A 12,969-nucleotide genomic window follows, 5' to 3' on the forward strand; every position below is an offset into this window, starting at 1 on the left:
CGGGATGCAAGCGCAGAAGTTTCCTTGATCAGTGAATGGAAGGATGCGGCGAGAGCGTTGACGAAGGTGAGGAAGCAAGAAGAGAAGAACAAGTGAGACTGGAAAGACGAAGAGTTGATTTGGAAGAAAAGCTCAGCTTGCGGGTCACAACTAGTCTCTTTCAAAATGAAGCTCGCTCTCCGCAAGATATGTGAACACCGTATGGAAGCAATTTCTGAAATTCAATGAGACTCATCTCCGCGTGCTCAGCCCGCGCCGCGCTCAACTTGACGCGAGCGGAAGTGGAGGAAAGTTACACCGTCTTGAGCCTGTCTTGTCTTCGTTCTTCTAAGATCCCGCACTTGCGCCTCGACCGCAGGCAAGGGATGTGGAAGTTGTGTGAGTTCAAGGCTCATCAAGAATAGCATATAACATCAGTTCGTGCGCGAGCGAAGACCATAGTCTAGGCTTGATCACACGACAGCATCTAATCAAAGCTGGTGTTTCCAAAGTGACGAGGGATGTGATAGCTTCGTGCTGCTCTAGGACATCTCAACATCTTGACCAATCGAGGCTGTCTGAGTGGCTTGCATGGTGGAAACACTGGCACCGTTCGCCGCGGTCGGCTTGACGGAAGGCGTATTCATGAAAGCCTCGAGCTCGGCGTCCAAGTCGGCTGCTGTGACGGGTTTACGCTTCTCGCGTTTGGCAGGAGCATTTCGAGGCTGTGCTACCTGCCTGCCATTCGGCTGGCGTTGATCACCGCGACCTCCATTGCGCACCGGACCAAGACGGTCCGCAAAGCTGTTTGCTCCGTTTGTCTCGGCTCCATCACCTTTCATCCTCGAAGAAAGGTCGAAGCGGGACAAGAGCGAGCGTTGGCCAGCCTGAACTCCCTTTGGTCGCTCCGCACGCATCTCTTGTGTGATGCTGATGACCTGACCCTTGGCTTTGGCACCGTCAAACTCGTTCTTGGCTTGCAAAGCGTGATTCGGGTTGTCGTAGATGACGACTGCCACTCCAGTGGACCGATCGCTGCGGTCATACTTGATGTAGGCTTTGGCTACGGGACCGATCGAGCCGAAGAGATCCTTGAGCTCGCGCTCAGAGACGTCGTAGTGGAGATTCTCGATGGTCAGCTTGCCAGTGGGCTTGACTTCGTTGACTTCCGACTTGTCTTGCGGGAAGAACATGGGGGAACGAGAAGAGCCGTTCCGTGGACCACGACGCTGTCCGTCATTGTCCTGATACCGGTCATGCTGCCAAGAGCCTGCGCTGTCCGCCGCAGAGGACCTCGATGATCGCTAAAGTGAGAAGGCACGTTGGTGAGGGATCGTTGGTGAATGGTTAGCGTGATGGTGCGGTGCCTCAGAATTGTGATCGATGACATACGTTGTAAGGAGAGTTGCGGCTTCCAGCGCCTGATCTACGCGGACCCGAAGGCGCAGACGAGAGCGGCTGATCTAGGCGGTCCATTGTGATACGAGGTAGTGTATACGACCGAGACGATGAGCTGTGATCAGTAGAAGGTGAGTGTTGATGTTCTGGTCGAGACGCGCGGGCCACGATGGTGAAGGACCCTGCATCCTTCGCAGCGCCAGATGGGCGAAAAACTAGAGATGTTAGGCTACTGAAACAGACAAATTGCCATTTATGGACGGCCACGCGAGCGAAGGCCCATTCAGCCGCGGCAAGGCGTCGATCGAGCTGGCGTCTACCACTGCATTGCTGTGATGCCTTCTAGGTTCCACAGACCTCTGCTGTGCACTCGCTTGCCTTTGACAGGAGCCTTGACCTTGAGATGCCCCGATGATGCAGGGGCAAAGGGTCACAGGCAAAGGAGGCGTAGTTGGGAGCGATCTCGGCATGAAGTGGGTGGGTCTCGACTGTGGGTCTCTCTTGCGGCTGAGCGATTTTCGGCAGGCTAAATGGCAGAATCGCTGATTTGCAGCCGAGTCAAAACTGATTTTCGATTTGGCGCTTGTGTGCCTTGCCGCAACCAACACGGCAGATTTCAAAATGGTGCTCCTGCAGGTCCAGATGAGCGCCTTTCAAATTTTGCAAGCGATGATGTAGTCTTGAAGCTGAGAAGAAATCCAAGAAAAATCGCGCTCGGCTGCTTGTCTCTCTGTGTGTGTGGTCGTCTGCTTCTGACTTGAATTTGACCCGCAAAAAAAGTCACACACACACACGCTGGTCATCTTTCTTTCCGAACACTGCCATCATCCCTTCTTCAACCATCTTGATCCCCAAAGCACCATCGCTCTTCATCCTATAACAAGCCATCGTCGCTACTAGCAATCACGCGCTCGACTCTGCACTACTTCTTCAAAACAAAGCCTACAGCCAGCACCAACATCATCTCACTCCTGCACTAATCAGGAGCTAGCAACCCTGTTGAACCTCACCAACACCGCTTCCTTCCATGCCGTCAGACGATTCAGACGATAGTAGTGGTAATAATCGTTTCTGCATACTCTCTTCGTCTTCTTGTCAGCCTTCTTCTCTACTGCTGAAGTCGTCTTTCAAGCTCTCCTCGACCCCACTCCCCTTCCAGGTCATCCACTCCATCCTCCTTCCCCTTCCCAAGGCTCCTGATCCGCCTCCTGCTCGCTCTGCCCTACCCTTCTCCGGTGCCCTCGACCTCCTCACATCAGCACCTCTCTACCTTCATCACGAACCGCGATGACACCCGCCATCGATCTTGAGGCTACCGCCAACCGTCTTGACTCTTATACCCCTGCTGCTCTCCAGGCGCAGCATCAATCTCACCAACACCACCTTCACCACCACAAGGACACCGCCGATCTCCTCATGGAGGCCAAGGAAGCTCAGCGTATCAAGACCCTTGAGATCATGGATGCGCGCGCAGAGCTGCTTCGCTCCAAGCTCCAGGATGATGCCTCCAGCATCGTCACTGCCGTCGACTCCAACAGCGGCAGCATCGAAAAGGTCTCGGAAGACTTTCACGATCCATGCGGTCCCTTTGAAGGCCCAGAAAAGCTTCTCGAGCTTTGGTTCGCCGAAGAACCCACCGACGTCGCTGCCTGTCAGTGGGCCGATCCCGATGCTCGACCCAACTACTTTGGCCTTCGCTCCGTCCCCAAGGCCGTCTGGGAGACCATGCTGGACATCGTGAAGTGCAAGGTCCTCAGCGTCATCGAGGGGTCCCACGTCGATGCCTACTTGCTCAGCGAGTCCTCCATGTTCGTCTTCCCACACAAGCTTATTCTCAAGACCTGCGGAACTACCACTCTTCTGCTTGGTCTCGAGAAGCTTCTTACCATTGCTGCCAAAGCTCTTGCCGGCCTTAACACCTCTGCCAGCTTTGTCAAGCTTTCGGTCGCCGAGTCGGACGCTCACGCCGCAGCCGCCGCCGCCGATGCCGGATCCGACGACTCAGACCTCGACAACGATGAAGCTACCACCGCCATGTCGGACTCGAGCTTCATCCAGGAACGGCAGCTGGGCTCCATCGTCAAGCATGCCTTCTACAGCCGAAAGAGCTTCATGTTTCCCGAGCGTCAGAAGGGTCCTCACCGCGACTGGATGCTCGAGGTCGCAGTCCTCGATCGCTTCTTCGACTACGGCTCTGCATACACCGTCGGCAAGATGAACGGAGATCACTGGCTCCTCTGGATGGGCTGCGAAGGTGCACGGGAGGCCGAGCGTGTTCCCAGTCATGCTTCGGCTGCTGCCTCTGTGGAGCGCCCTTTGGCTCTGCCCGCTCCCTGCGTCGAAGACCAGACCCTCGAGATCCTCATGACGCACCTCTCGTCTGCTTCGTGCGCTCGCTTTGTCTTCGACGAGGAGTTGCCACACCCCACCGTGGCCGAATGCTACCCGCGCAAGCAGCTCACCGCCGCTGAAGCCTCTGCACCCGCTGCCTCGCTCGACAAGGGTCACGCTCTCGGCCTTGCGCTCTCCAACAAGCTCGGTCTCACCGATCTTCTGCCCGAGACCGAACTCGACGCCTTCGCCTTCGAACCATGTGGCTACTCGGCCAACGCCGTCATGCCGCGTGGAGGCAAGAACGACCACGCTGGGTACTGGACCATCCACGTCACCCCCGAGGAAGACTCCTCCTACGCTTCGTTCGAGACCAACGTCTCGCTTTGCTCCAACACGGCTGCGAGCGTCGATCAGCTCCCCACCAACCTGCCTTCATTGGTTCGGAAGGTCGTCGACATCTTTGAACCGGGCAAGATGTCCGTCACGCTCTTCGTGGCCACTTCGGAGGAGGTTGAGGAGGTGGACGGTAAGGCGGCGCTCACCAACGAGGATATTTTGCACGCTCTTACGCTTAAGGGGTACAAGAGGACCGATCGGATCGCCTACGAGTTCGAGAGGTACAACCTCGTCTTTGTTTCGTTTGAGAAGAGGCGTTCTCACTAGACGCTCCACTATATGTCGTGAGCTTCGATGTTGCGTGCTGGACTTTGCTCATTCTGCTCCTGTTTCTACACACGCCTCTTTGTTTTGCAATGTCATCTCTTTCTCGTTCGCTCGTCTGTGCTACAAAAGTCGATTGTGGACGAGCACACCTGCAAATTCGTCCAGTCCCACGCTGGCGCCCCCAATCCCTTGGGCAGCAGCCGCACCCTTGACCGCCTGAGCGCTCTTTCTCTCGCCCGTACCGTCGTCGCTCGCGGGGGCAAAGAGCTTCGCCGCCTCCTCGACCATCTCTTCGATCTCTTTGGCGGGTAGGGTCTCGCCGAGACTTGCGAGGATGGTGGTGAGTTCGGTCGTGCCTATCCGACGTTGGGTGGCGGGGAAGGTGGAGGGTGGAAGGCGATCGAGTAGGAGAGTGAAGAGGGTGCTAGCGTTGGAGCGCTGCAGGGGATTGAGGTGGGTGGTGCTGCGGATGCTCGGTGCTGTAGGTGATTTGCGTGCGCGACGTTGACGCTTTGGTGTGTCTTCTTCGGCGGAAGGGGAGGGTGATGGGGAGGGGGAGGGTTGGGCGGCTCTCCCAGGTCGACGCCTGCGGCGGGATGAGCTGAGATCAACATCGTCCTCCGGCTCGCTGGATAGATCCGAGCCTGTATCCAGAGCAGCACCCGTCCTTCGACGTCGCCGCGAGCTAGAAGCTTCAAAGTCATCCTCCGAGTCATCCGCGTCCACGACGAATCCACCTCCGCCGTCCTCCTCGCCAATGATGTCAGCCGCCTTCTGGCGCCCCGTCACAGCGGCCCGCCGTGTCGGCCGACGACTGCTCGAAGCTCTCTCCTCGTCCTCATTGCGGGGCTTCCGCTTCTTTCCTTTGCTTGAGCTTTGCGTCTGCGCCTCTTCGACAAGTATCGAAGCGACTTGCTGAAACTGCTGTCTTCCGACCACCTTCTCCACCTTCACGCCGGGCGCGAGCCGCCGCCGCGACGAGGAGGGAGCGTAGGCCGTCTCTGCGAACAAGCTTAGCACGGACGGGTCGGAAGAATCGAGACCGAGATTTGCGAGCGCTTCGGGGATCGCGCTGAGTGGGATGGTGGCTGGTCTTGTGATGTCGGAAGGCTGGGATCGCGATGCTTCGTCTTCGTCTTCGGGCACGAACCCTCCGCCAGCTGCGGAGTTGTCGTCGTCGGGAATGAAGCCGCCTCCTCCTCGATCGTCATCGTCTACAATGAAGCCTCCGCCGCCGGCGTCAGAGTCGTCGGCGATGAAACCGCCGTCTGTGTCCGTCGAGTTCGAGCCGGCTGCAGTGGTGGAAGAAGGACCGCCGAGCGCAGGTCGAGCATACGGATTGGGTAGCGTGCTTGGATCGTCTCCCGCCTCGATGCGGTGCGTGCGAAAGGCGTCATCGAATGCTGCATCAATGTCATCCATCTTGCGATCCCCGCTTGATACGATGCAGTGGTCCTGCTGCTGATGGAAGAGAGACAAGAAGGTGCAGCTGCAGCTCGAAAGCTGAGTCGTGCATGAAGTGGAGGCAAAAATTCATCAATTGTTAGACCGAGTATACCTTTCTTCTCCGCCAATTTTCTCACGCTTCTCAAGAAGACTAGGAAAAAAGTGTCACACTTCTTCTCGACCCTTTCATCACCATCACCATCTGCATTCCCACCAGAGGTTTGGCTGCCGCATACGCATCATGACGGTCATGACAACCTCTCCGCTGACCACCAGCGGTAGCTCCGCTCCGCGGCACCACCAGCCGCTCGAAACCATCCTGACCGACAAACCCTCTCAAAAGCTCATCCACACCCTCTCCCTCCGGTTGCGACGAAACCAGATCTCCGGTCCGGAAGCCGTCGCATCAACCACCGCCAAAGCGCTGCGCAGCGTCGTCTCCTCCGCGCGCTACAGCAGCATGCAAGATCTTATCGACATCATCAAGTGTGCGGGACGGTATCTGCAACTCTCGCAACCGGCCGAACAGACCATTGGCAACATCACACGACGCGTAGTGCACCTCTTGCGCGAGGAGGCAAAAGCGGCACTTCTCGAGGCGCAGGAGAAGGAAGGTGGGGGTAGTCTCAGCGGTTCCGTCGGCGACCTGTCGAGCTTCGCACCCGAAAGCCCCGTACCTCCAGTGCAGCAGCAGACGAGAGAGTTGACGCCAGCAGCGAGGCCAGGTCCATACCCGCTGCGCGTCGCCGCGGAGGGAGGACACGGCTCGTCGGCCTTCGTACACGGTAGCTTTTCGATTTCGGATCTTGTTGCTGCCGGTGCGATGGCGAGCTCGTCGAGCAGTCTGGCGCACACGCCAAATGACGGGAGCTACGCGGGGACGCCACGCGCCTCGTTGTCGCGCAAGGGGTCTGGGACGTTTGATCATAGTCTGGCACAGATCTCGCAACAGATGAGCGGGGTGAGTCTCGCCGAGGATGCGGCGGGCGAGGCGGAGGCCGAGGAGGAGATGGGTCGCGTAAGCGGTTTGGCCACGCAGGAGCTTGATGACGAGGACGAATCTGACGATGACGATGACGACGATGAGGACGAGGAGGATGACGGAAAGCTTGTGACGGGGAAAAAGTCGGCGGGTGCGTACTTCTTGAAACCGCTGCTGATCCAAGCGATTCAGGATCTCATCGACGAGCTCGAGACGGTGGACGACAATATCTCGAAGGTCTCGCGCGATCACATTCATTCCGGCGAGGTCATCCTGACTCTCGGCTCCTCGGCGACGGTGCAGGGGTTCTTCACTGCGGCTGCCAAGGATCGCAAGTTCACAGTCATCGTTCCCGAGTCGGCGCCTTCGTACAGCGGTCACTCGCTCGCGCGGTCACTGACGGCAGCGGGTATTTCGGTATTGCTCATCCCGGACAGCTCGATCTTTGCCATGATGCCGCGCGTCTCCAAGGTCGTCCTCGGCGCTCATGCCGTTCTTGCCAACGGAGGCGTGATCTCCGCCGCAGGTAGCTACGCAACCGCTCTAGCAGCTCAACAGCACAGCACGCCGGTCATGATCCTCACGGGAGTGTACAAGATCTGTCCAGAGTGGTCGAGCATTCAGAACTTCGCCCAGGCCAGCGGCTCCGTCGGCAGCTTGGGTCCAGCAGCGCTGCTCGACTTTGCCAACAGCAGCAGCGTCGTAGAGCGCGCAGAGGTCGTCAGCAATGCCTTCGACTATGTCAGCCCTGGACTGGTCGATGTCTTCATCACGAATGTCGGCGAACATCCGCCGAGCTACGTGTATAGGTTGGTCAAGGAGAATTATCATCAGGACGATATCGTGCTATGAAGGCGACTCAATGCAAACTCATACAATATCGCTTACGGTGCCTTTGCGATTCCGCCTCTGAAGACGGCCCATCCACGGCACGTCGGAAACTGCTGCGATACAAACGAGAGTGCTGAGTCCAAGCCCAGGCAAAGGTGTGATAGAGATTGTCCATTGAGATATGCTGCTGCGTGCAAAGAGAGAACGAAAGGAACGTGAAGATGATGAGAGGGTTTTTTGAGGGGCTTCGACTAGAACCTGTCTTTCGAAGGCTTTTGCGGCGAGACAGAGCCGCTTCGGACAGGAATGGGTGGTCGAGGTGTGGTGCGTTTGTGTCTGACTGCCTCTGCGGAGGTGGCAATCGAGGCCGTGTTGTGGTCAGCCGCCTTGTTGTTGGGACCAGGTTTGCTGATCGGTGTGAAAATCGTCGCCTCGGTCCTCGCGGGACCATTGGATGGCGCTTGTTGCGGAACGAAGGCTGTCTGTGTAGCTTGTGTTCCAGCCTCGGTATCTGCTGTCGGCGTTGCGGTCGTGCTGACCTCCTTGTTTTGACCAGACTCGGTCTTCGAGTCGTGTCCACTCTCCTCGCGGGTGCCATCAGGAGCAGATGATGGAGGCGTCGACTCAGTCGAGCCTGTCGCCCCGACTCTGTCGGTGAACGACGCCGAGCTCCGATCGTGCGTCGACATCGAGCCTTGATTGACCGGTTCGGCAGCTGCAAGTGGCGAGTGACGATACGGCAGCGGCACGGACGGCGCCCGCGAGACAGGCGATGGACTCCTCGACCCTGTCTTATCCGGCAACGTCGCGCTGAGTCTCTTGCTGGCCTCCTTCCTCGGTCGCTGGATGCCTAGACCGGTCGCGCCACCAGACGGGATCTTCTCGTGGTCGAGGAACGAATCGGACAGCGCCTCAGCTTCGAGCTTGTCGACGAGCGCGTTGCTGCCGTGGTGCTCCATGGGCATGGCGACCATTTCGAGCTCCTGGAGCCCTTCCGGCTGGCTGAGTATGTATTCGGCGTTGACGGTGGCATCGTTGCCCGGCACAGCCGCCAGAATCCTTTGCAGGTCGGAGTAGAACTCGAGCCGAGGAAGACCAGCCCGCTTCCATCCGCCGAGACGGGACCCGAACGCTCCTCCGGGACCAGTTGGACCTCCCATCTCGGCCGCGTCGCCGTGGACGTGAGCCGGCGACAGCTCGACTGGGTAGGTTCGCAACGAGTGATCGCGGAAGACGTGGTCCGGATGCAGCTTCTCGTGCACTGCGAGCAGCATCCGAATGAACTGAGCACGGTTGCTCTGGAACTCGAAGAGTAGCAGCACTTCGTCCAGCTTGCGCTCCAACACGTCCCACACATCCGAAGCATCCGGCATGGGTGTGGAAGCCCTCCAGCGCGATCGAGCCCGTTCGGCTCGCTGACGGTAGCGGAACGAGCTGCCGCCGCTCATGTGGGGCATATCCATCGGCGGCGAGGAGGCTCCGATCTGCAAGGCCGAGTCGCCTCCGTCCTCGGTGCTCGGAGCCAGCAGTCCCAACGCAGCGAGATCCTCACGTCGCGCCGTCTCCATGAGTGTATCGAGCGACACAACACCGAGCCAAAGCTTCCACAGATCCATGCGCTGTCGATCGATCTTGCAAGCTCGGAGCACTCGTAGCACACGTGCAAAGTTGATCTCCACCAGCGCTCCTCGAGTGAGTTCGTGGCCCTCGACAGGACTTTCCGTGAAAGGCTCCTGCAGACGCGACGGAGTGGGGATGTCCGTCTGACCGGCTCGATCAGCAGAGAGTGGCGATACGCGGTCGTAAGCGGTGTCAGCTTCCGGTGCCAGACCATCAAAGCGGATGCTCCTGGAAGGAGCAGCGAAGGTTGAAGGCATCGGCGGATGAACAGGTTTGACATGGCTGTCGGGTGCTGTTCCGCCCTTCTTCTTCATTGCTGCCAGCTGGCGTTGCTGGTACTTGCGTTCAATAGATCGCAATGTGGTAGCAGCGAACGCCATGTCCTGGTCTTGTAGTCGGTGCTTGACGAAATGCCAGCTGATGAACGGGTTGCGAGCGTCTAGCTTGTTGATCTTGAGCATGGCCCACTTGTACGAGCTCTGGCTCGCCGTTAGACCCGTAGGCGCACGAGTGACTCGAGCCTCGCGATCCATGGCGATGATGCTGGGCAGCAGGCTCTTGAGTTCACGGATGGACCCTGTGAACTCTTTGGCGTGCTTCTGCGCCTTGCGTCTGAGTTTCGGAACTTTGCTCTTGGCAGGGTTCGAACCGTTGGCCATGTGTCCTGGCAATCGGCGAGGCAGGAAGCCCGACGGTCTGCCGTAGGCTGGCGCATACAGCATCGGATCGTCCTCGCTGCTAGAGGAGTCGGACTCATCCGACCCGTCCAGCGAGCTTTCCGCCTCTAGCTCGTCGTCGGATTGGCCTGGCTTGATGCCATCTCTGCCTGGGGACAGTGGCATCTTGCTAGCCTCATCCGGCACGGGCACCTCGTGGGCAGGCGAAGCAGCGGCAATGGGCGGAGTGACCGAACCGATCGCTTTGGTGGCACCGGTCAGAGGCTTGCGACGACGAAGGCGAATCCATCGCCGGCGACGAACAAAAGTCCAGGGATCTGGCGAGCCCGTCCACTTGCTGGTGCGGGCCCGCGCCGTTCGTTTGATGGCTTCGAACCCACCGTCCTCCTTGGTATCCTCCTGCTCTTGCCGCTTCTTTTCCCTCTGAGCGACTCGAGCGTTCATCTCCATGATACCATCGACGCCGGTCTTTGGCAATCCAAGCCTGCCATGGGGGAAGTGGACATTCGGCCAGAATCTTCGACCGAAGTTGCCACTGTACTGCCAACCCGCCTCATCGACGTCTCCTGTCATGTCAATGTACCATTCGTCATACGCCCATTCCCAGGAAGGGTCCGGCAATTGCGCGTTGGCGATGTTGTAGGCCGACTTTTTGCCGTTGGACGATGTCCAAGGAGAAGGATCCCACTGGAAGAGCGTTCGTGGGCTGAATTTGGGGATCCCAAATACGAGCAAGCCGCGCTGGTTCTCGTAGAGCACGTCAAACTCGTACTTGGTCTTGTCGGCGTCCGCTGGAGCTTGCTGCTGTGCATACTTGGCCAGCATGTGGTCGATCTCCGCGTCGGGATCGGCGTGGCGAGCCTCTTCGTCCGCGGCGCGCTCTATTGCGTCCATCTCGGCTTCCCACTTCTTCTGACGTCGACGCTTGATCACGTTGGGCGCGTGTAAGTATTTGCGGATGCTGTTGCGAGAGCTGAGAAAAGAGCGGTCGATCATGCTGTTTTTGCGGAGAGTGCTTGCACCGTCGCCGTCTCGATGGGAGGCGTCGTCGTCGTCGTCGTCGGCGGCTAAGGAGCTCCTTCGGCTACTCGCAAAGGTAGCGACCGACTCGCGCCTTTGACCGAAATGATTGCTGTTGCGGGACATGGACGGTGTGATGGCCGAGAAGGTCATTTCGCCACCGGCACTCTGCGCCGACGTGCTTCGTGGCAGATCCGAGGTCTGCAAGGTCAGCGCTGTGGGATGTGGTGAATAACGATCCATGGCTCGACGATTGCGGCCGGAGCTGGTTGCGATGTTGATGCTTTTGGAGACACGTCTCGAGACTTTATGACCTAGCTGGCCAACCTTGCTGTGCAAGTGGATGAGGTCGTCGATGGGTTCGCCGTTGGCCTTTCTGCGCCGAATCTCGCGTCGAATGAGCTTCTTGCGGCGTTTGAGCTCTTCCTTGGTGAGCGAGTCACCGTGTTCGAGGCTAAGAGAGTTGAGATTGGCTGGAGCATCTCCATCTTGGTCCAAATCCGAACCGAGCACGCTGTCATCCAGCTCGTCATCGCTGGAAACATCGGAGGCTGAAGACGCAGCCGGCGAAAGCGGGCGTCGTATTGTGTCGTGATCGTGGACATCTGGTTCGTCATGAATAACGCCGCCGGTGATACTGGAGGAAGAATCGCGTTGGTCATTGCTCTGTTGTGGTGCGAGACCCGACACGTTGACAGGATTGCTGGACGAGCTGGACTGGATGCTGCTGGGAGTGTGATTATTGGAACTTCTCGAGGACGGAGGCAAATTCAGATGAGCATTGGACTTTGGCTGGCTTGTATCAGTGGCCTGACGAGATTGGCCCTCCTCGTCCACGACGAGCAGTTCGGGTCCCAAGGTATTCCGAGCCTTCGAGCGAGGACCACTTGGCATGGCAGCGTATTGCTCTAATGATGACCCATGTGGTGCCGCTTCCGACGACGGAGAAAGATTTGTGCCGAAGGGCGTGGTGGCCGGTGGCGGTGTAGTGGATGGCGGGCGGAAGCGTTTGGCCAAAGAGCTGCCTGGTCTGCTTGCAGTGAAGCGCCACGGTCCCTCTTCTGTCTGAGGCGACGCCTCCGGTGAGCCAGTCTGACCGCGGAATCGACCTCTGGCGCGGTTGGCGGCGCCTACGACCTTTGTGACCACTGGATTGCCGGTGATCATGAGTCTGACCTCGTCAATGTTGCCTCTCGTCGCCTCATTGTCATGGCTCTCGTCTTCGCTGTCGTCCTCATCGGACGACAAACCGTGTCGGCGTCGGCGTTGACGGCGATCATTTCGGCCAAATGCTTTAGAGACCAATGTAACACCGGTGGACTTGGCCCAGTTGCGCTTGGCCTGTTGTGCTTTGGCTATGCGATCGAGCTTGTCGCGAGCTGCTTGCGCATCCTCGTCGGGCGCTCGCCTTGGAAGATGGTCGCGGCCATCGTTGGGCTCCGGAGCATTGCTGGTATCAGGGGTGGCCTGTGGACTGTCGGCAGAAGATCGAGTGTCCTGCAAGACGAGCGGATGCTCTGGAAGTGCATGTAGAGCGGTTGGTTTGACGGCTGTGAGAACGCTTCCTGACGATCCGCTTTCCGCGGCCCCTTGGCGATCCGTCATGGTGCCTCACTGCGTCGAGCTTGCCGTTGAAGCTGGAAAGGCGTGCAGCATATCAGATGAATGCGCTTCGTGTATTCGAATGGACCATGTCGGCTAGATGCGTCTGTTTGGGTAGACGTAGGTGGTGGGATGGTGTGGGCGTTGCAAGGTGACCCTATTGAGGAACCAACGTGCAGCTCCCGTTGTTTATGTGAACGTATGCAGCTGCGCAGCTCCACACTGTAAATTTGGCCGACCCGATTCACTCGATTGCCGGTTTTGGCTTGAATTCGGCGTTCTGGCCAAAGTCAGCCCCTGAAATAATGGCAGCTTCATCACGCACTCACTCCATGGCGAGATATCTTCGGCACGCTTTTCACTGCCTGATTTTCCATCGACTTTCTTTTTGCCTTCTCGTTTGTCTGCAAAAGCGCA

At 58.2% G+C, this 12,969-nt stretch overlaps 5 protein-coding genes across 5 annotated transcripts; 2 read left to right on the top strand and 3 right to left on the bottom strand.

The window, feature by feature from the left end:
* Nucleotides 1-521: 521 nt before the first annotated feature.
* PSEUBRA_004283 (RNA recognition motif domain protein) lies at nt 522-1,455 on the bottom strand (the record flags this gene model as incomplete). Its single annotated transcript, XM_016437854.1, has 2 exons — nt 522-1,283; nt 1,372-1,455. 2 exons carry the CDS (start codon nt 1,453-1,455, stop codon nt 522-524), a joined length of 846 nt encoding a protein of 281 aa, XP_016291378.1.
* Nucleotides 1,456-2,664: 1,209 nt separating this feature from the next.
* On the top strand, nt 2,665-4,374 carry PSEUBRA_004284 (S-adenosylmethionine decarboxylase; the record flags this gene model as incomplete). The annotated part of the gene is made up of 1 exon (XM_016437827.1): nt 2,665-4,374. The coding sequence occupies one exon, from the start codon at nt 2,665-2,667 to the stop codon at nt 4,372-4,374; it is 1,710 nt and encodes a 569-aa protein (XP_016291379.1).
* Nucleotides 4,375-4,494: 120 nt separating this feature from the next.
* PSEUBRA_004285 (EF-hand domain pair) lies at nt 4,495-5,796 on the bottom strand (the record flags this gene model as incomplete). The annotated part of the gene is made up of 1 exon (XM_059465264.1): nt 4,495-5,796. One exon carries the CDS (start codon nt 5,794-5,796, stop codon nt 4,495-4,497), a length of 1,302 nt encoding a protein of 433 aa, XP_059320530.1.
* A 265-nt stretch (nt 5,797-6,061) lies between these two features.
* PSEUBRA_004286 (Initiation factor 2B-related) lies at nt 6,062-7,654 on the top strand (the record flags this gene model as incomplete). The annotated part of the gene is made up of 1 exon (XM_016437831.1): nt 6,062-7,654. The coding sequence occupies one exon, from the start codon at nt 6,062-6,064 to the stop codon at nt 7,652-7,654; it is 1,593 nt and encodes a 530-aa protein (XP_016291381.1).
* Nucleotides 7,655-7,884: 230 nt separating this feature from the next.
* Nucleotides 7,885-12,555, bottom strand: PSEUBRA_004287 (uncharacterized protein; the record flags this gene model as incomplete). Its single annotated transcript, XM_059465265.1, has 1 exon — nt 7,885-12,555. The coding sequence occupies one exon, from the start codon at nt 12,553-12,555 to the stop codon at nt 7,885-7,887; it is 4,671 nt and encodes a 1,556-aa protein (XP_059321506.1).
* Between the last annotated feature and the right edge of the window lie 414 nt (nt 12,556-12,969).

This window comes from Kalmanozyma brasiliensis (genome assembly GCF_000497045.1).
Source record: "Kalmanozyma brasiliensis GHG001 unplaced genomic scaffold PSEUBRA_SCAF3, whole genome shotgun sequence".
In the NCBI taxonomy this organism is placed as follows: Eukaryota; Fungi; Basidiomycota; class Ustilaginomycetes; order Ustilaginales; genus Kalmanozyma; species Kalmanozyma brasiliensis.